The sequence below is a fragment of the Pangasianodon hypophthalmus genome, chromosome 14, assembly GCF_027358585.1.
Source record: "Pangasianodon hypophthalmus isolate fPanHyp1 chromosome 14, fPanHyp1.pri, whole genome shotgun sequence".
NCBI classification, from domain to species: domain Eukaryota; kingdom Metazoa; phylum Chordata; class Actinopteri; order Siluriformes; family Pangasiidae; genus Pangasianodon; species Pangasianodon hypophthalmus.
This window is the reverse complement of record NC_069723.1, coordinates 19,556,310-19,578,914: the sequence shown is the minus strand read 5'-3', so window position 1 is coordinate 19,578,914 and position 22,605 is coordinate 19,556,310. Positions and strand designations below refer to the sequence as shown.

Sequence of the window (22,605 nt, the reverse complement as noted above, 5' to 3'; positions counted from 1 at the left end):
ATTGATAATTTTCAGGTGATTCGTATTCATGATCATCAAGTCAAGTCAAGTCTCTTTATTGTCTCTTTAGGATCTTTATTGTCATCACAGCCATATACATTGTTCAGTACACAGTGAGATGAAATAATGTTTCTCCTGGACCCAAGGTACAAGGTACATGTATGTTATACACAGTGCTGACAGGCCATAAGTAAAGTGTAGTATTAATAAGAAGCATGCAGGGAGGGGGTACGGAAAACAGTGGGGGTGAGTACACAGGAGGGAGAGCTGTGACTTGAATGAAATTAAATAAAAATTACAGTGCAGTACTGGTTATGAACCTCAGATTAATGAAGTTCAAAAGTGACAGTGCAGTACTTTGAGTCAGTATAATCAAAGTGTCAGTGTGCTCTGAACAATAAGTAACAGTAAGACAGATAGAACAAACCATTAAATGCAGACGCTGCAGGGTTATCTTGGCCAGGGAGCCAAGTTGAATGTCAAGTTGAGATCTTCTGTGATCATACGCATGCAAGTATGAAGAAAATCAGAGTTTCTGAAACTTCTGTAAGTCCAGTGGAAATTTTTAGTTTGGTTTGGCTGACGCAAACATTTACACAACACTTTACTAAAAGATTGATAAATGAGGCCCACTGTTAGCAATATTCCATTACATAAAGGTTAAAATTAGTTGCAAAAAAACAGCCACATGACTCCTTTATTGCAACAAAACAGTTGTGAAAGTTGAGCTTATATTTTCAGGTGTTTGCACATGCACAGTATGGGTAATTTTACAGAAACTCACATAAAAATTTGTTTAATGCAGTTACCTAAAGCAACATTACATGATAATAGTAGCTTAATTATATTGAATCCGTATGATTGATAGAAACTAGTAACTAAGTAACTAATAAAAATCTACACAATAAAGTTTGGTCTTGTTAAGGGTCTTGTAGCATCTCCCAGCTGCGGCAGGCAGAACACAGACACAGAACAGGCAGGATTAGTACAAACAAACTTGTATTTATTGTTTCATTGGAGTTGTGAGGGTGAATGGTGGTGCTGGTGGAGGAAGAGTGAGGGTGGCCGGCTTTCTGGGCCGTGGGCTGCAGTGAGGAATGGGGCAGGGGAGTCGCTGTGTCCTGACACAGTCTGTAGCTTCCTTGGGTCATTTTAGTTGCCAGAAATGAGTATGTTTGTGCTGACTTGGAGAGGGGTATTACATTTGAAATTTACTTCAAAAATTCAAAAACTGTTTTTGATTCAAAGCATAGCATTCAAAGTTAATGTCACATTTCTAACAATTCTTTTGTGGATGCACATACTTTAGGTCAACAAACCCCAAAAAAGAAATATGCTAGGTTACACTAAATTCCTGATTGAATTATATTATCCATAACAAATAAAAAACAAGTCAATAGTGAACCATGTGAACTAGTGTGACATGTTTATCACTATATATGCAGTTCATAGACATTCAGTCAATGCAAAGATTGTCATATTGTGTATGTTTTAAATTGTTCGTCTAGCTTGCCTTGCTTGAGCCAGGCTCGTTATATGGACATTGATTATTGGATTGTGGGCATTGATTATTGGATTGGATCTTCATTTATTGTCTAAGTCTCCCATGTTAAAATCAGTTGATGACCTATTGTACATGAAATATCTGTGAAAACCAAATAAATATCAGAACTTGCACATTTATTGTCATCATAGAGACAAAGAATTAGAGTGCTTACACATGAGTGAACATCCACAAAAGTGGAAAAAAAGACAAAATCTTTACTTTAATCTACTTTTTTTTAACAATGTACATAAGTACACAAAAGTCAATGTAAGATGTATGCAATGTGAATGTCAAAAGCCAACAAATATGTGGATATTTATAGCTCCAATTCCATGTAAAATATGTTTAATGCACAACATTAACAAAGAACCATTTGCTTAATTTTGTTTATGAACAAAACACATATATTTCTATTGGGGATATAGGAAAGGCTAATCATTTTTAGAAACATTCTCTGATTTAGCATGAATTCATAGTCATTTAGAGGAGATAAGGATATCAAAATTTACCCAATATAGACAAAGAGAAAATTGTTCTTTTATGTGGTTATGTTTGAATGAGACATGTGAAGAAGAAGTCAGAGCAGATTGCAAATGGTTATATTAACAGAGCAAACAGAATTGAACTGAGTGTAATACTCATCCAAATAACCTTTGTTTCAAAATTATTTAAATGCCACCTTTTTTTTCAACACTATGATGAATGAATTTCTAATGTCTCTTGTTTTCATTCCATATATAATTGGATTAAAAACTGGAAGAATTGTGAAAATCAGCATACCGCATATTTGTTGTGCATTGGGTGGTATATTCTGAAAACGATATGAAAGTACAGTAAAGGTTGTAACTATTTCATACAGAACAAATGTAATTATCTGTGCTGAACATGTGTTTACAGCCTTACTTCTAGCATCAGTTTGTGTGTGGGAAAGACAGGCTTTAAGAATTTGCACGTAGGAGAATAACTGAATAGTGACACTAATGCCCTGCACAATTCCAGTTATAGCTAATCCATAAATATTGTTCACAGTAAGGTCACCAGCACATGAAAGCTGTAACAGAGTATTATTGCTACAATACACATTAAAAATGATTGTCTTACATTTTGGAAGTCTTGCCTGAAGGGCAAACAGCACGACAATCAAGGCAATGTCAAGGCCCCAAGCCAGTGCTATCACAACACCAACTGTGTATGGACCCATTATAGAGTTATATCTGAGTGGCTTGCATATTGCTATGTAGCGATCAAATGACATGGCTGCCAGAATAAAAAGTACACTACCTCCATACAAATGAAGCAAAAAACCCTGCAGGACACATGTTGGGTAATAGACCATATTTGTTTGGGTTACAATATCCAGAAGCACTCTAGGCAGAGCACATGTAATTCCCATTAAATCTGTCAAAGGAAGACTGAACAAAATATAAAACATAGGTTTATGAAGGCTTTGCTGGGTAACAATCAATGCTAGAATTGTTACATTACAGAACACTGCAAACAAATAGACCAGAGCTCCAATGATAAAAACAGGATAAATAGCTTGAGGAGGGACATCAATTCTGGCAATCTGAAGGTTGAAAGTGAATGTGTTGTTGAAAAGTTTTTGCTCCATTCAGAACCTGTGGGAGACATAAAAAAGGGCACAGTTACTGATTTACCAGTGTGCATGTTTTTTTTTTCTTTTTTTTTCATTCACAGTGGCTTCGACCTCACACTCACCTTTCAAAGGATCAAATTGTGAAAGTAGTGGGTCATGGTACGCCATATTTATATCTATTTCTGTCCTCCCAAGACCATGCAAGTGACTCATATGTCACCAGAGGATATTAGCAACTTGAATCTGCTCTCAAACTTAAGATGTATAGCTTGTAATAAGACATTACATCCATAAAATATATATCACAATAAGATAATATTTCATGTAAGTCTTATGATAAATGACATGAAACACTATACTCAGAAATGGACACAGGGTTGTTGGGGCCCCTGCTATAACACAAAACAGTGGTAACTATAATTTCATGATGACATGGTATTATCAGACAATCTATGATATAATAGCAACTACTTAGCCACTCTAATGCATTAATTTTTATCTCATTACTATTTCTCATTTCTCTATCAGTCTCAATTTCTAATAATTATAATTATTAAAAAATTATATATAAATCATATCATTCCTTAGAAATATGAGGTTAAATATGCCCAACTAGTGGGTGTTGTATGCTGCTTTCTGTTGCACAACTAGTTTTGGAGCTGCTTTTCTAACCATATGTTCTAATCCTTTCTAGCTGAAAAATTCAGCTAATCAGTTTTTGTGGACAGTACTGGGTTAGAGTGGCTTGCATTTCATAGCTCTTATGCAGCAAGACCCCACAGAAATCATGCACTTGGTAATGCCAAAGTTTTTACACTTTTCTTTTTTTGGAAGCACTTTTTTTGGAAACAACAGTCCCAAAGATTTCAGTGCCACAGATACTCTGAAGTTTTTTTGTGTGTGTGTGCTCAGTACCATTATCATATTTTGCATTTTCCAACATTATAGCAATTAGCTAGTTAATGTCAAAAGCCCACACGAAATTTAAAGTTTGAGTAAATCAAAGCACCTACTCCAAAAAGGTTGCAACAAAGCACACAGGGAGGCACTGTATAAATCCATAAGTTTATTGATGAAGTAACAGGATAACAAAAATTCAGGGTTATGCATTGTAATCCACAGAAACAGCAGTCAAACACAATCTGAAACACAATCCAGTATCATAAACAAAAGGTTCAGCAGGATCAAAGCACCAGAGATCAGAATGGCAGAAAAACATGGCTCAGAACTCACAAATATGCTGGCAAACTGTAAGGCTTCACAAAGTGATTAATAGTCCATGTGAATACAGGTTAAGACTTTGGACTATATAGACTTTGGACACTAGGTGAAAACATTCTTTGTGTTTTTTTTTTTTTTGTTTGTTTTTTTTCTGCCATGATAACCTTCATTATTGTTTTCATCTGTCCCTGATTTGCGAGGCTATTTATACCATCCATTTTGTTTGTTCATTGCTTAGTCCTTGTGTTCCTCATGTGAGTACCTTGCCACTGCCACTGTGCCTCTTTTGTGTATTTTGCATAATTACTTGCTTTTTTGGATTCATCTGTTTTACTGTTGGATTATTTTTGGATCTCTGTTTTCTGTCTTGTTGGAACCATGTGAAGTAAAAACTTTCTGTTTCATCTCCCTATCTCTGTCTCCTGGAGTCTCTCTACAATTGAGTCCAGGATAGCCTGTGTAGCAGTGGTTAAGTTGTTGGGGCATTACCACCATGACCAGGGTTCTGATATTATATATTTGTGTGTGTGCCAGGTCCATAAGTATATGGACAGTGACACAATATTTGTAATTTTGCCTCTGTACACCATGTGAAATGTAGATTTTCAGCTTTAATTTAAGGGTTTTCCCAAAAATGCTGCATTAACCACTTAGGAATTACAGCAATTTTTACATAGTCCTTCCATTTTCACAGGCATAAAAGTAATTGGACAAACTAATTTTATTATAAATATAAGGATTATTTTTAATACTTGGATACAAATACTTTGTAGATAATGGCTGCCTGAAGTCTGGAACCCATGGACATCACCAAATGCTGAGTTTCCTCCCTAGAAAAGCTTTGCCAGGCCTTTACTACAGCCACCTTCAGTTGCTGCTTGTTTGTGGGTCTTTCTGCCTTCAGTTTTGTCTTCAGTAAGTGAAAAAATGGGTTGAGATCAGGTGACTGACTTGGCCATTTAAGAACATTCCATTTCTGTGCCTTAGGAAGCTCTTGGGTTGCTTTTGTGGTATGTTTAGTGTCATTATCCATCTGTACTGTGAAGCATCATCCTATCGGCTTTGCAGCATTTGACTGAATCTAAACAGAATGTATAGCTATATACACGTAACAATTCATTTTGCTACTTCTGTCAGTAGTCACTTCATCAATAAACACTAGTTACCCAGTTCCATTGGTGGCCCTACATGCCCATGCTATAACACTTCCTCCATCATGTTTGACTGATGATGTGGTATGCTTTGGATCATGAGCTGTTCCTTTCCTTCTCCATATTCTTCTCTTCCCATCATTCTGGTACAAATTAATCTTGATTTTATCTGTCCAAAGAATCTTTTTCCAGAACTGTATGAGCTTTTTTTAAAATGTTTTCTAGCAAAGTTTAATCTGGCCTTTCTGTTCTTGAATGTTATCAGTGCTTTGTTCCTTGAAGTAGACCCTCTGTATTTACATTTATGAAGGAGTCTTGATTGTAGACTTTGACAATGATACGCCTACCTCATCGAGAGAGTTCTTGACTTGGCTAGATATTGTGAAGGGGTTTTTCTTCACCAAGGAAAGAATTCTGCGATCATACACCTTACTTGTCTTCCATGGTCTTCCAGGCCTTTTGATGTTGCTGAGCTTACTAGTGCATTCATTTAATTGCTTCAATTTAAATCAATTGTTATGGTGCACAGAGGCAAAATTCTGAAAATTGTCACTGTCCAAATACTGATGAACCCGACTCTGTGTGTGTGTGTGTGTGTGTGTGTGTGTGTGTGTGTCTATACAATATATGGACAAAGGTTTATGGACACTTGACCATCACACCCATATGTGGGCTTTTTCTAAACTCTTGCAACAATGGTAGAGGCACATTATTGTCTTTAATGACTTTGTATGCTGTAGCATTAATTTTTCCCATCACTGTAACTAGAAGGCTCCATGAAGATATGAATTGCCAAGGTTGGTCTGGAAGAGTTCGAGTGGCCTGCACAAAACCCTGACCTCAAGCAAACTGATCAACTTTGGGATGAACTGGAACACTGAATTAGTTCCCCAGACCTGCTCCAACATCAGCAGCTGACGTCACTAATGCTCTTGTAGCGGAATGAGCACAAATTCCCACAGCCATGCTCCAAAAACTAGAGGAAAACCTTCTCAGAAGAGTGGAGGTTATTATAACAGCAAAGTGTGGACTAAATTTGGAATGGGATGTTCAACAAGCTCATATATATATACAGTCAGATCCAGAAGTATTTGGACAATGACAGAGTTTTTGTGATTTTACCTTTATACACCACCACAATGGATTTGAAATAAAATAATCAAGATGTGATTAAATTGTAGACTTTCAACTTTATTTTAAGATGTTCCACAAGATGTACAGCCATTTTCAACAAAGTATCTCCATTTTCAGGGGTTCAAAGGTAATAGAACAAAGTGACATAGTTGTAAATATAACCATAATTTTAATACTTGGATGAAAATCCTTTGCAGTCAATGACTGCCTGAAGTCTGGAGCCCATGTTCTCAAAACTCAAATTCTGAGTTTCCTCCCTGGAGATGCTTTGCCAGGCCTTCACTGCAGCCACCTTCAGTTGCTGCTTGTTTGTAGGTCTTTCTGCCTTAAGTCTTGTCTTCAGTAAGTGAAAAGCATGCTCTATTAGGTTGAGATTAGGCAACTTACTTGGCCATTGAAGAATATTCCATTTCTTTGCCTTCAAAAAGTCTTGAGTTTGTTTAGCATTTAGATGTGAGCAGAGAGTATAGCCCTATACACCTCAGAATTCATCTTGCTACTTTTGTCAGCAGTCACATCTTCAATAAACACCAGTGAGCCCGTTCCATTGGCAGCCATACATGCCCATGCCATAACACTCCCTCCACCATGTTTGACACATGATGTGGTATACTTTGGATCATGAGCTGTTCCTTTCTTTCACCATACTTTTCTCTTCCCATCATTCTGGTACAAATTAATATTGGGTTCATCAGTCCAAAGAATCTTATTCCAGAACGTGTGAGGCTTTTTTAGATGTTTTCTGGCAAAGTCTAATCTGGCTTTCCTGTTCTCGAATGTTAAAAGTGGTGTGCACCTTGTTGTAAACCCTCTGTATTTACATTAATGAAGGCGACTCTTGATTGTAGATTTTGACACTGATACGCCTACCTTCTCCAGGGTATTCTTGACTTCTGTTGATGTTGTGAAGGCATTTTTCTTCACCAAGGAAAGGATTCTGCAATCATCCACTTTAGTTGTCTTCCATGGTCTTCCAGGCCTTTCGATGTTATTGAGCTCACCAGTGCTTTCTTTCTTTTTAAGAATCTACCAAACTATTGATTTGGCCACACCCAAGGTTTTTGCTATCTCTCTTATAGATTTATGCTGTTTTTTCAGCCTGATGATGGCCTGCTTCACTTGCATTGAGATCTCCTTGGAATTCATATTGGTAGCTCCAGTCGAACAGCTGCCATATGCCAACTCAATACCTGATATGAACTCGTCTTGAAGTAACGAGGGAATGGACCGCACCTGGTCAATTGTCCAAATACCTTTGAGCCCCTGGAAATGGAAGTACTTTGCTTAAAATGGCTGTAATTCCCAAATGGTAAATGCCATATTTTTGTGGACCCTCTTAAAATAAAGCTGAAAGTCTACACTTTGATCATATCTTGATTGTTTTATTTCAAATCCATTGTGGTGGTGTATAAAGGCAAAATCACAAAAACTCTTGTCTAAATACTTCCGCACCTGACACACACACACACATATATATATAATGAGGAAATGAGCAGGATAACCAAAGAAAAGATTTAAAACTCAGGGGAGGCAGGGAAACCTTGGTCAGCTTGGTGGAGAATTGTCCATGATAGATGTTACAAAAGTATTAAACTTGAATGAGCCAGCAGCAATATTACTGTGAAAATATTCAAAGTAATAATACATAATCATTACTGGAATTAAAACCTAAGTAATTACTAATAAGTTTTCTACCCCATTTTGCCATTTTGGTTCAGCCCTGAATATACTGTACTTAGGAAAGGGAATCATGTTGACTGCTTTTATTAAGAGATGAGCCTTACTTTTATAGTTTTGATATTGTCGTTGCAAGTAATGAAGATCAAAGATCACTCCAGAGAGCAGGGATATTGAGGCCATAGACTTTATTCTTTCATGAATTCAGCTGAGAAGTTCTCTGCAGAGAAAAGCTACCCAACTCATCAGAGAGGCATTCTTATATACATTTACATGAAAAAAAAAACAAAACTTCCACATCCTGTTTTTCACAAGACCCAACATCCCCATATATGTTATTGTTTAGCCTTACTCACTTAAATTTACAGCTTGCTCCTGCTCTCCTCACTTAGCAGGATACCACTGCCTAGGTACAGTCACATAGATCACTCTCAGGCCCAGGATACCAATGCCTATGTAAGGTCATATAGATCACTTTCAGGCCTCCGTGTCACCTTGTGTACTATACCAGTTCCATATATCTACAACATTGAGGATGAAATATTATCAGATATGAGTACACATTTTGGGGTTAATATTTTATGGTTACACTATTTCTATAATATCTTTCTGAAGACATCTCTGATAGAAATACAGTGTCTTGCAAAACTTTTCTACATTTACAGTGTTACACCCTAGAAATGACATGGACTTAATTGGGGTTATACACTCACCAACCACTTTTATTACACAAATACAGGGTAGAATGGACTGCCCTTTACTCACAGAATAGTCTCAACTCTTTGTGGCATAGATTCCTTAAGGTGTTGAAGACATTACATTGGAATTTTGGCCCATGTTGATGTAATTGCATTGCATAATTTCTGCAGATTTGTTCATGTTGTTATTCTTCCATTCCGGCAGATCCTGAAGGTACTCTTTTGAATTCAAAACTGGTGACTGGCGAGGCCATTGAAGTACACTGAACTAATTATCATGTTCATTGATCCAGTGTGATATGACATGTGCTTTGTGACATTCAAATTATGCTCTATTATTTTTAAGGGGTATTAAATGTATGCCAAAGAAACATTCCCTACACCATTACAAGAAGACAGTATGTTTACCTTTAAAAATTTTTTAATATATAGATAAATATACAAATGTCAGCTTAAGGTGTATGCAAAGCAGATGTCGAAAGCCAATGAATATGTGAATATGTATACCTCCACTTCCATGTAAAGCATGTCATAAAACCAGTTTAAAATTTAACTTTATGAACAAAGATACATTTGCTTCATTTTTATACCTTGTTTATGAAGAACACACATACACAAATCTGTGTTATATGTGATGGTATTCATTTTCACAAACACAGAATAAATAAATAAAATCATTTAGACCAAATATGGACATCAGAATTTACACTATGTAGGAAGAGATATAATTGTTCTTTTATGCATTTTTGTTTGAATTTTGTTTGAACATTTGAAGGAAAGGTCATAGCAGATTGCAAATTGTTAGTACACAGAATTGGGTTGAATGTAATGCTTATTAACATAAAACTTTGTTAAAAAATTATGTAAATGCCACCTTTTGTTTTTTCAGCACTATGATGAATGAATTCCTAATGTCTCTTGTTTTCATTCCATATATAACTGGATTAAAAACTGGAAGAATTGTGAAAATCATCAAACCGCATATTTGTTGTGCACTGGTTGGTATATTCTGAAAACGATATGAAAGTATGGTAAAGGTAGAAACTATTTCATATAGAAGAAAAGTAATTATCTGTGCTGAACATGTATTGACAGCCTTACTTCTAGCATTGGTCTGTGTGTGGGAAAGACAGGCTTTAAGAATTTGTACATAGGAAAATAATTGAATAGTCACACTAATGCCCTGCATAACTCCAGTTATAGCTAATCCATAAACATTGTTCACAGTAAGGTCACCAGCACATGAAAGCTGTAACAGTGCACTATTGCTACAATACACATTAAAAATGATTGTCTTACATTTTGGAAGTCTTGCCTGAAGACCAAACAACACAACAATCAAGGCAATGTCAAGGCTCCAAGCCAGTGCTATCACAACACCAACTGTGTATGGACCCATTATAGAGTTATATCTAAGTGGCTTGCATATTGCTATGTAGCGATCAAATGACATGGCTGCCAGAATAAAAAGTACACTACCTCCATACAAATGAAGCAAAAAACCCTGCAGGACACATGTTGGGTAATAGACCATATTTGTTTGGGTTACAATATCCAGAAGCACTCTGGGCAGAGCACATGTAATTGCCAATAAGTCTGCAAAAGGAAGACTGAACAAAATATAAAACATGGGTTTATGAAGGCTTTGCTGGGTAACAATCAATGCTAGAATTGTTACATTACAGAACACTGCAAACAAATAGACCAGAGCTCCAATGATAAAAACAGGATAAATAGCATGAGGAGGCACATCAAATCTGGCAATTTGAAGGTTGAAACTGAATGTGTTGTTGTAAAATTGTTGCTCCATTCAGAACCTGTGGGAGAAATAAACAGAATAGGACAGTTGTTAATTTACCAGTGTGCATTTTGTTCCTTTTTTCATTTCCAATGGCTTTGACATCAGACTCACATATCAAAAGATCCAATTGTGTCAACAGGGGGACATGATATGCCAAATTTATATCCTCTTCTGCCCTCCAAAGACCTTTCAAGTTACTCATATGTCACAAGAGGTTATTAGCAACTTGAATCTTCTCTCAACCATAAGATGTATAGTGTGCAATAGAAAGTTATGACCATTACAGTTAGCACAATAAGTTAGCATAGCATTTGAATCTTATGACGCAAGAAATGAAACAATCAAACTGACTGCTTTTCTGCAAAGCTGCTTCATAGTAAGTCGCTTACAATTTTAACTTTTTATTTAAACTTATATGTTTGTAAATGTAGTTTTTTATTTCTTTGCTTTTATTTAAAACAAGTGTATTTTGCTTAATGCTGTAGCTACTTTTTGATGCTTGGATAGTTTAAAGACATCTCTGATAGAAATACAGTGCCTTTCTTAAATATCCAATACCTTTGAACTTTTCTACATTCTATAATGTTAAACCTAGAACTGACATGGACTTAATTGGGATTATATAGTAGGTCATGAATCAAAACGTTCACCTATGATAGTTAAGTTGAGGGGGGAAATCAATATTGTTTGCAAAATTATTTACCAATTAAAAAACATTACCCCACATTAATTTAGAATAAAAGGGTTTTTTAAGGGTTCAAGGCTTTTTTATTTGTCACAAATGTATTTGTACTGGATGGTAAAATGCCAACTGGTTGACACTGTGACTGTGCACATACTACAATTAAAAAACGAATATACAAAATAAAGAATAAAATAACAGTAAAAAGTAGGTTTTCAAAGCATTTCAAAATGACTTAAGGAATCTATCAAGACCAGACTCATGACGATAGGCAAAAGTATTCAAAAACTACTAGCATTTTTTGAAATTCTGTTATAATTTTTTACCACAAAGTGGCACCTTCCTGAAATTTTTTGAATACCTTTAGGGCATGGTGCCGATGACACAAATCATTTTTCTAAATGCCACGCCAAGACGTTTGTGAAATACAGTATTTTAAGACTAAATTCAAAATGGCCGACACCCACAATGGTAGATCTAGAAAAATTTTATATCATTTGACTCTGTATGCCCCACAGAATCTAAAGAAACCAGTTTCAGGATTTTAGGAAAAAGGTTCAGAAGTTACAAGCAAAAATATGCTTTTTTTTATATCTCATGAACACTAGTTTCTGAAACTGTGAGGGTACCAAAACAGTATGGCTATGAAATACACCAAGTTTGGTCTGAATATGCTAAAGCATTACGGAGATATAGCCTCACATCCTTATCGGTGTGCTCAACATCAAATTCGTTTGCATGTTATTCAACGATGGTTTGATCTGTCAAAAAGCTTTTTAATAATTTTTTGCCAGCATGGTCTAACAATGATCTGAGTCAAATTTGGTGAAGATCCTATGAAATGTCTAGGACAAGTTTTTCAAGAAAATTCAAAATGGCCGAAAGTCTAGTAGGAAAGTGAAACCATGGTATGCATTTGACTCGGCACGACCCAAGAAATCAAGGAAAACTTGATATAAACTTTGTTTATAACTTATAACCTTGATATAAACTTCATTTATAACCCTTACGGTTCAACAGTTATTAGCATAAACGTGAGTGCAACTTTGAGCTGTTGGTGGGACTAGAGGGTTTGAGAAATTTGCTACGTTAACATTTCACACTGTCCCCTATCTGTGTGCCAAATTTCATAGCTTTCCTATGTACAGTTCTATGGGATGCAGTAGACTTCAAAAGCAGAAGAAGAAAGCTGAACTTTAGTCAATGAGCAGCAGTCTCACATGGTCCCCCTCCACTTATCTAGGTTGGATAAGGTGCGAGAGGTGGGGGATGGCAACCTCGTTATTCCTGTTGGATCTGTAGGCAAACTGGAGAGGATCTAATGAGCTGGGAAGAGAGGAGCAGAGAGCAGATGTAGTCTTTCATTAGACTTATTTTAAAGCACTTCATCACCATTATTTTTAGGCACAGGGACAGTGTTTGAAGCAACTTGGCACATGACTTCTAGAAATGGCTGGTGATACAGTCAGCCCTGGCAGCCTTCTTGCGCTTAATCTGCTTCAGAACTCTTCTCATGTCATACTATGAGATGGATAGTGCAAGCTCCGCATTAACAGCACTGCCCTCCATGGCTATGCTAATCAGAGGGCTAGTGCTAGCCCTCTTTTCCACACACATCTGGGTCACCTGCATTGAAGTATGACTCACCTATATCTTTGTACTTTTGCTTAGCATCACAGATATTCTTCCTTGTCTGTATGATGCTGCTTCATATTCCATCATATTGCCTGCCTTGAGCTCTGCATTGTAGGTGGTGGTCCACGCATTAAAATCCGTGCAGACTGATCAACCCAAGTTTCTGGTCAAAATGATCGGACCTGACAGCCTTCTGCTGATCTTGTGTGTCCGCGTTGAGGAGTGTAAGATACTTTTGAGTTTTGTTTCTTTTGAGTTTAGAAGGCCATGCTGAAAAGCCAAGTGGGAAAGAACCCCCAAAAGTAAAAATACACCACACTTGTACACCTGTCTCCCAAGTCATCTATTCTCTCAACACCACGGGGGTGCTACAGTGGTGTCAACACTGGGGAAACTGGGCCAGTATGCCACTATGGAGTCCTCACCCTTTACAGAAATCATAAAGTCCCTTGCAGCACTGCATCAGGTCCATCAGCAAGCCATCGTCAATCTGCCTCAATCTGCATGCCAAGCAACAAGAGCACTTTGTGGCTCTGGTTACGGCACAGTCTGAGGACAGGCAGGTGCTCCAGAGCTGGGTGCTGTCCTATAGTACTCCAGCTGACACCGACCTTCCTCCACACAGAGTAAACATGAGGTGTGTGCACAGGAATATTCATGAGTATCCAGTAGTGCCTGCACAGAGATGGCTGTTATTCCTCGCCTCACCATCCACTAATTCTAGGAATGAATTGACCCAGGTTTCAGAGATTGTTAAGGGGAATGTGTGTGGATGGATCCTCCATTAGTGTAGCATGGTGTAGGATTCACAGCAGTGGCTGGCGAGGTCTTGCCGGGGTTACTGAGGTCAGATCTGTGTCAAATGGCTCCCCTACAAAAGGTAGGGGGACAGCGGCTGGTAGACCTACTCATATTTTTCTATTATTAATGATATACTATACAGAGTGATGCAGGACACTCAAACTAAGAAAGAAATGACCCAGGTGTTGGTCCAAAGTAGCCTCAGGGAAATGCTTCTTCATGCAGCTCATCATAATCCTATAGCAGGGCATTTAGGGCAAGATGAGACATTGAACCGCATCATGGCTCATTTCTATTGGCTGGGCATTTGTGGAGATGTACGCAGGTGGTGTGGGTCATGACATGAATGTCATTCAATGAATCCTCCAGCCGCCCCAAAATCTGTTAGGTTAGGCTCTCTTTTATTTGACGCTGGATTTGGCAGATTCCCTTGACTCCAACGTCATGTGAGAAAATGGCCATTTCCACTTTTATTATTTATTTAAATGACTGGCAGCAGCAGTTTGTAATCTGAGTCCTGTACTGAGATCCTTGAGGTGGGCAGGACTCACAGCAAACCCAAAGAAGTGTGCAATTGGATGGGTGGAAGTACGTTATGTAGGCTTCCACATGGGTCATGGACAGGTGTGTTGACAAGACAGTAGCAATTGTGGCTTGTCTGAGACCCAAAACCAAAAACGAGGCGAGACAGTTTCTGTGGCGTTTCAGGCAAGGGTGCCTAATTATTCAGACATCACCAGCCCTCTGACTGACCTCACTATAAAGGGAGCAACAGATCCGGTCCAATGGCTGTAGTTGTGTCAACAGGCCTTTACTCAGGTGAAAGCTGCAGTTTGTGGTGGCCCACTCTTACATTCTCCTGTTGGGTGGAGGTAGGGGGTTTGGGGCACTTCGAGGTCATGCACTCTAAGAAATTATCCATGTGCCTAGTGACAAAAGCTTAAAATAAAGAACAATTTCGACATAAAAAATTAAATTTGTTACATGTACATGTATTAGTGAGTTGACAACTTATTTTAAGAAGTTTGTCAAACTGAAAAGAAAGAAATCTGTCTCAGCTTATTAATATATGGATTTTTAACAAACAGTCTTGCTTTCATCTAACAATGAAAAAGTATTAAGTTAGGGAAACTTGAAAATGTAGTGAGCAAACTTAAAAAGCCGAGAACAGGGCTGGACCTTGTCTGAACATGCCAGAGCCAGACCACGCCTATAGGAAGAGAAACAACAGCAGAAACGAACAATGAAGGAACGAGCACGAGTGCAAACATCAAAGGTACATACTGAGGAGCCTAACTATTTTTATTTGTTTTACTAGCAGCAACTATCAAACTATATCGGCACACAGTGCAAAAAAATCATTATCACAGGACACCAAATTTTAAAGTAACGTTACAGTTTGCCCCTTGCTAATTCGACCGTTGGAAAGTTTACTTCAGCTAGCTAGCTAGCGTCTTCTAAGTTAGCTACAGCATGCCCTTTGCTAATTTGGAGTTAGTGAAGTTGACCGCTAGCTATCGTGTGTCTTCAGTTTTCTTATGTTTTGTTTTACAGTGGCAGCCAAATGAACGTAATTGGCACTGATTATTTGTAGCATTAGTTCAAACACTGCACATTTTTGAGAATAAGTCTTGCATTGTCCTAATTTAAATTTGGCACTATTGATGAAAGTTTGTGGATTATTTGACATTTTCAACTAAACCTGTAACAAATGTAGGTTACTAAACTTTTTTTTCCTGCGGAGGAGATTGATTCTGTTGTAAAAGCGTCATTTTGTTCAATCTTACGTCAGTGCTTGAACAATCTTGTAATGTGTTTGTACGTAAGAACATTTTTTATTTAACAATGTTTGATAGACAGTTAGCCCAATTTCATTGAATCTACAAATAGTTTGCCTTTGTGTTTCCACCAGACCGTGATTCAAAAAACAATTATAATAAAATTGAAATTGCTGTGTTTTTTTATTCTGACAGAATTGAAATTAGTTACAATTACTCAAAAAATTTCTAGACTGAAAGCAAAATAAATAAGATAGAACAGCTTAAATTAACTAATTTGACCACATAATATTATTATGTTGGCTCAGCTTAACCCTCTACTGCTTGAATTATTATATTTACATTAAAAAATGTTTTTATGGATTTTTATTACTTGAATTAGTTCAAGAAATAAAAATATATTATTTATTTATTTATTTTTTTAATTTTAGGGGGTAGTTTGTAAATTGTTGCCATATGGCAACAATGTGCAGTGGTGGAAAGTATCATAATGTCTTGTTTTTCTTAGAAAACACACCTTTTACAGACAAAAGATTATGCATGTCTTCATGTTATTTAATGAAATTCATGACTTAATATTATAGCAACAAAAATTAGTGCTCTTTCAATTGTTAATCACAATGTATGGTATTTATAATATGATTATAGCATAGGTATATGTACCTAGAAAGATGCTGAAATTTGTCACAATTCTAAAAAACATTCAGGTATAACCAATTTGTATTTCCATTGTGGATCTTTTCATATCATACATTTCAATCTAAATCATATCTTTTATTCTAATCCTCCATGCTATTTCCTAATTTAATCCCATTTCACCCCTTGTGAAAGTCTAAGAAGCAGTTCCTCTCACTTGTGATGCAGAGGAAGACGGAACACTTTGAGCACTTGGTCCTCAAAATGCCTTTGCATCCAAGCACCTTACATGTTCCCTTCTCAATTCCTTGTAAGGGCCAGGGGTCAGTGTCGTCCCTCTTAACAGGATCTGGTGGCAGATAGCTTTGAAGCCCTCTTCGTCCCTTTTTGGCAGGACAGCTTGAGGAGGCCTCCCTTTTCTTTCATTAGAGACCTTATTCTCCTTGCATAAGCACGAGGCAACTTCATCTTAAAATCCAACAATGAGAGTTGGGCCTTCTCCGGGATCATCAGGGATCTGCAATCCCTTTGGTAGAAGCCATGCCTCTATGGTCAAGTCCAGCACTATGGTCAAGTCCAGCATATGGAACACGTTCCGATGGTACCACTTCTTGGAGCGGATCTTGGTGCGGTAGAGAGCAATTAGTGAAACAAGAAGATCCACTCCTCCCATGCTCTTGTTGTACAGAGGTAGAATGTTGGGGCATGGGACTTGCATGAATTCTTTTCTTTTTTTTGTCCAACCTCTGCACATGTGTCACAGGGTTTGCTCCAACAAAGGTGTTCAAGAGTGTGACAGGGAGGTTGTCGAACCATTTGACAGCCCTCAGGTTCACACCATCATGAGTGGTAATCTTCTCCTGATGTGTGCCTCGTCCTTTCTTCTTCATGGTTTGGTCGTCTATGAATGTACATCCTGCAAGACAGTTTTGTCTGACTGTTCCTATGCTGTGGATCTTCTTTTTTTTCAAGGAGTACTTGAAGATCCATGCTGCAGAACCAGTTGTCATAGAAGAGCTTGTATAACATGTTGCAGGGTACAATAGAGGCCAGCTTCAACACAATGTTACCACTTGCACCAATGTCAGGGTATCCATTAAGTGGCTGAATTGGCCCTGTGTAGACATGAAAGTTATACACAATGCCATTCTGGTCTGCCAAAATGAACAACTTGTACCCCCAGCGTTTCGGCTTCATTGGGACATACTGCTTCAGCTGGTTCTTGCCCTTGAAGGGGATCATCTGCTCATCCATGCACAACATTTCATCCATTTGGATACTGTTGAAGCTAGTTGTCAGGAAATTGAGGAGTGGGCTTATTTTGAACAACTTATCTCCACTTGGCACTTGATCACTGTTGTTGGCAAAGTGGAGGAATCGTTTGATGGACTCCCATCGATTCACTGGCATGATGCTTGCAACATTCTCTACTCTTGTTTTCAGATTCCAGTATAGCTGGGTCTGTGGCAGGCCATGGACAGACATGTAGAAACATATCCCAATGAACTGTTCTATTTCTTCATACAGTATGTTACATTCAGTGGTTTGGTGACATCACACTGCAGAGCATACAAGTTAGTTTGCCTGACAATTTACATTTCTATGAAGAAAGCAGAAGTATTGCACTGGTTCTGACAGCCCAACCGATTCAGAGAGGGTGCCTTTCCATTTTGGAATTGGTGGAATACTTCTGTTGGTGTGCCACTTCAGGTCTTTCTCTTTTTGGAACGATCCTGGTCCGTCCTCCCTCACTATTCCACCTGGTGAAAGTTATAATAATTCTTGTTATAAGGATTCTTATCGTAAATATTTATGGCGGAATGCTATTATAAATAAATAATGCAAAAACAATGCATTAAATACCATGTTATATCAGCAAGGAAGTTCCGACCCACTGATTGATCTTTGATACTGTACACACTCTTTTTTGAGTTTGGTTAGCCATTTCTGATGTAAACCTGTAACATGAAGCGTACCTCCACTCCTGCGCAGATGCGACCACCCCAAGTTGGTACCTGTACCTGCTGTGTATATATATACACACACACACACATAAAATTCTATACCTGTCTCCTCTGGCTCTGGTTCTGTGTCTGAATCTGACTCTGAACTGTCACTCATCCAGCATCCAGTCAATGTTGTTCTCCTCATCGCTGCTCACTAGCTCATCCACACTCTCCTCTGGTGGAAGAACTAGCTCTGCCCTTTTCTTTTTGCCTCTCCCATAGAAGAATGCTACATTCATTTTAGAAGATTCTTCTTAGAATGAAAACAATGGCTATATTGTCAAAAATAACACAAAATGTATGAGATTACCATTCCCATTACTGCACTTTCCAGACTGTAACTTGCAGAGGTTACACATAAAATTACACAAAAGAGGTTACACATAAGAGGTGGAACATAGTTTAATAAATTTTTTTTTTTATAAATTTAGAAAATAAAGTACAATTACAAAAGTTTGTCTTACTTTCAATGTGACGTATATATAAATGTAAATAAACTGTTAGAGAAGCCTAGTGCCTTTTGTGCTGTGTAGGACAGTTTCATGTCATGGATGCACCACCATTCTATTATCGCATGCAGTTGCCATATGGCAATGATTACATTTTACCATTTAACAGAATACTCAAAATATATAAACTTGTTTAAATGATAAACGAATGTTAACTTACCTCAGATAATGTTTCAATTTTTTACTTTAAGTAGTTTTGGCTAAATATTGAAATATTCATCAACATAATTAAGCTTTTAGAGGACAATTCAAATCATGTTGGTTGTGCTAAACAAATTGAGTTGGGCTAACTAGAAAGGTCTCACAATATTTCTCAAAAATGGCTTGAGTTGAAATAACTTAAAAAGATCCATGCAAATTGTTATCTTAATTTAAGTAACGTTATCTTAACTTAAGTAACCCCAAACGTTCTGTTAGGTTTTACAGCTTGAAAGTCATCTGAATGTTTGCATTTTAATAAAGAAAAATCTCTGAATCATGTATTATTACAATGAATGCAGGGTCTGAAGGGGTTAAATTGTTACCATGTATTTTAATCCCATTAGACTTATCCTATGGTTCCTAATCATTGGATTACCCAGCGGTTGTCCCAAGGCAAGTATCCATGCAACAGGGTACTTGCATGAATTCTGAATGTATATAAGGTCAGATGTAAGTAAATTATTAGTACTTTCCATATTCTAAAATGATGGGCATCTGAGAGTTCCAATACTGTGTTTGGCGATCTGAGGTAAGCAAACTGCATTTTTCTTATTTATTTATTTATTTATTTAAATTGGTGCATACTTTATGAAACCAGACAAACTTTTTGCATTCTGTTTTCTGTCTATTTTAGATCCATTCAATAAAGTGAAGGATAATGGATTCAAATATGTCAATATATTCAACTGTTCTTACTTTGGAACCACTGGACATATCACCATCTAACATTTTACCAGTGTTCATGTTTGGAACCCTTACCTATTGTGCTATTTTGTTTTTCAATATGACATTACTGCTAACAATTGCTCTGAACCAAAAACTTCATAAACCTATGTACATACTGTTGTTTAACATGCCAATCAATGACATTGTAGGTGCCTCTGCCTTTTTTCCTCAGATGCTCTTTAGTATACTGTCACAGAATAGATCAATCACTTATTCTGCATGTTATGTGCAAGCCTTCTTGGTACATTTGTATGGGTCTGGAACACTTGTGATTCTGACTGCTATGGCTTATGACAGGTATATTGCAATTTGCTGCCCACTGAAATATAACACCATGATGTCCCCAAATAACTTGCTGAAGATTATCACTACAGTGTGGACCATAGCTTTTATAACAATTAGTTTATTACTTGCGCTGACCTACCGTCAAGAGATTTGTAGCACGAAAATACTAGACACTTTCTGTAATAATCCAAGTTTGATGAAGCTAATTTGTGGGGACATAAGGTTGACTAACTACTATGGACTGTCTCTTACAGCTTTGCATCAAAGTATTACACTGTTTGTAATGTTTTTCACATACATCCAAATCCTAATCACCTGTGTCTCTAAAAGACAGTCTGATGCTAAAAGCAAAGCAATTCAGACATGTGGTACACACCTAGTTGTTTTTTTATGTGTAGAGTTCAGTGGACTGTTTGCCTTAATTTCACACAGGTTTAATAATGTATCCCAGCACCTAAGAGGGGCCTTTGGTGCATCTGCGATGATATTTCCTCCCTTTCTTAATCCTCTAATATATGGATTTAAAACGAAGGAAATTCGACAGAACATTACTGTCTTCTTCCGTAAAAAGATCTTTCAGTCATAACAGAAAATTATTTGTTAATGTGATATTTAATGCATATTCATTTCAGAAACTACAAAACAATATTTATAGAACTATACTATTAAAAATAAAGGTGCCAGAAAAGACTCTTTAGAATAAAAAAAATCATTAAATAACCTTTAAATTCATAGGTCTTTAACCTTTTTTTTTTGTTACAACAATAAAACAAATAATAATTTTCAATAATGACGTTCTTTATAGATAATGGTAATATTTATAATTCTGTGATTGTTTAGAATTGTATTATTTATTGTTAATTTTGGAAACAAGTATTATACTACTAGTAGCCACAAATAATAATGACCAGATTGAAATCAAGGCCTCACTGAATGTTTTTTGAGAATGCAAGTTATGTAAATCATATGTTATGGCCTTAACAGTCACCCGATCGCAACCCACTTGAACACTTTTGGGAGATTTTGGAGCAGTGTGTTAGACAGCACTCTCCTCCACCATCATCAAAACACCCACTGAGGGAATACCCTGGAAGAATGGTGTTCATCCTTCCAGTATAATTCTAGAAGCCTGGAGAATCAGTGCCAGTGTCCAGTAAAGCTGTTCTACTGGACTACTGGTGGCTCATCACCTTACAGTGACACAATGATTTTTTTTTTTTCATTTGTTACCCATCTGTACAAGATTTTCAAATGATGTTTGATCAAATTGGCGGTTCTAACTGCATAAAAAAGTTACTAAATATGTTAATAAAAAAGTGGGAAAAAAGAGAATAAACAAGTTAATTTGTTTTTTGTTTTTTGTCCAGATGTTTTTCCCTTGATGACATGGGAAAATCCATGACTAAAGAGGCACAAGTTAACTCCCAGGGATGAACAAACTTTAGTCCAAAAGGTTCGACTGAACTCCATGACAACAAAAAGGAACTGGTGAAGGAACTGGAGGCATCAAGTTACTAATACAGTGGCTTGCAAAAGTATTCAACCACACCCTCACCGCCCCCCCACATTTACACATTTATATGTGTAAAAATACACATATTATTCCTGTCAGTATTTTTATTGCAAACTCATGTTCTCTTAGAGTGAATTTTCACATCCAAAAATAATTATTGGTCCGCAAGTATTTCACATAAATTCAAAAACATAAAAATGTTGCTTGCATAAGTATTTAAACCCCCCTTTTTTATGAGAAAAAAAGATTCCCTAAAATTCTGGCCCATGGTTCATTTTTGAACATCTAGTTCATTCTAGTTCTTTTTTTGTGTGGAGTTCAGTTCACTGTTTGCCTTAATTTCACACAGATTTGATAATGTATCCCAGTACAGAAGGGCTTTCAGTGTGTCTGTGATGATATTTCTTCCTTTTCTTAATCTAGCACAGAAAATTATTTGATAGTGTTAATGCTGTTATTCAGAACTATAGTTTTTAAAATAAAAGTGATGAAAAGTAGAGTGATGCTTTAGAAAAAACAAACAAACAAACAAACAACACAACAACCCCACGCCCCCAATTAATTTCCCTAAAAACATTTCGGTCCATGATTCTTTACCCATTTTTGTGTTACCATAACAACCCAAATAATATTTTTACAAATTACAAAGATCTTTCTATATAATTGTAATATTTATAGAGGTAACAATTTTATTATGCATTATTAACTTTGGAAATAATATATTCTAAATATTTATCTAGTACCAACGAGCTCTTAGTTCAAAAGTCCTCCTTCTGGCTTCGCCCTTGTTCTGCTCAGAACAGCTCTGCTGATTACTAAATTAATAGAGCCTTTATTGCCACATATTCAGACAGGTGACAAATTAAAAGAAAAGACCCTATGAAGAAAGATTTCTATCCTGATAGGAGATATTTGCATCCTCCAGTCCACAAGGCCTCACTGAATGGATTTTTGAGAATGCAAATGATGTAAATCATATGTTATGGCCTTCACAATCAACTGATCTCA

General features: G+C 36.9%; 3 protein-coding genes across 3 annotated transcripts; 1 reads left to right on the top strand and 2 right to left on the bottom strand.

Annotated features, from left to right (window-relative positions):
- Positions 1-1,903: 1,903 nt before the first annotated feature.
- Positions 1,904-3,569, bottom strand: LOC113539094 (olfactory receptor 52E4-like). Its single transcript, XM_026934650.2, has one exon. It carries the CDS (start codon positions 3,156-3,158, stop codon positions 2,211-2,213), a length of 948 nt encoding a protein of 315 aa, XP_026790451.1. The 5' UTR covers positions 3,159-3,569; the 3' UTR covers positions 1,904-2,210.
- A 4,542-nt stretch (positions 3,570-8,111) lies between these two features.
- On the bottom strand, positions 8,112-11,132 carry LOC113539093 (olfactory receptor 52B2-like). Its single transcript, XM_053239847.1, has one exon. The coding sequence runs from the start codon at positions 10,832-10,834 to the stop codon at positions 9,884-9,886; it is 951 nt and encodes a 316-aa protein (XP_053095822.1). The 5' UTR covers positions 10,835-11,132; the 3' UTR covers positions 8,112-9,883.
- Positions 11,133-19,552: 8,420 nt separating this feature from the next.
- On the top strand, positions 19,553-20,762 carry LOC113539092 (olfactory receptor 52B2-like). Its single transcript, XM_034310812.2, has 2 exons — positions 19,553-19,602; positions 19,708-20,762. The coding sequence occupies exon 2, from the start codon at positions 19,732-19,734 to the stop codon at positions 20,668-20,670; it is 939 nt and encodes a 312-aa protein (XP_034166703.1). The 5' UTR covers positions 19,553-19,602; positions 19,708-19,731; the 3' UTR covers positions 20,671-20,762.
- The last annotated feature ends 1,843 nt before the right edge of the window (positions 20,763-22,605 follow it).

Bases quoted from the DNA above. Each gene is read 5' to 3' on its own strand.
- LOC113539094 (XM_026934650.2), bottom strand. From the start codon at position 3,158: ATGGAGCAAAAACTTTTCAACAACACATTCACTTTCAACCTTCAGATT.
- LOC113539092 (XM_034310812.2), top strand. From the start codon at position 19,732: ATGGATTCAAATATGTCAATATATTCAACTGTTCTTACTTTGGAACCA.
- LOC113539093 (XM_053239847.1), bottom strand. From the start codon at position 10,834: ATGGAGCAACAATTTTACAACAACACATTCAGTTTCAACCTTCAAATT.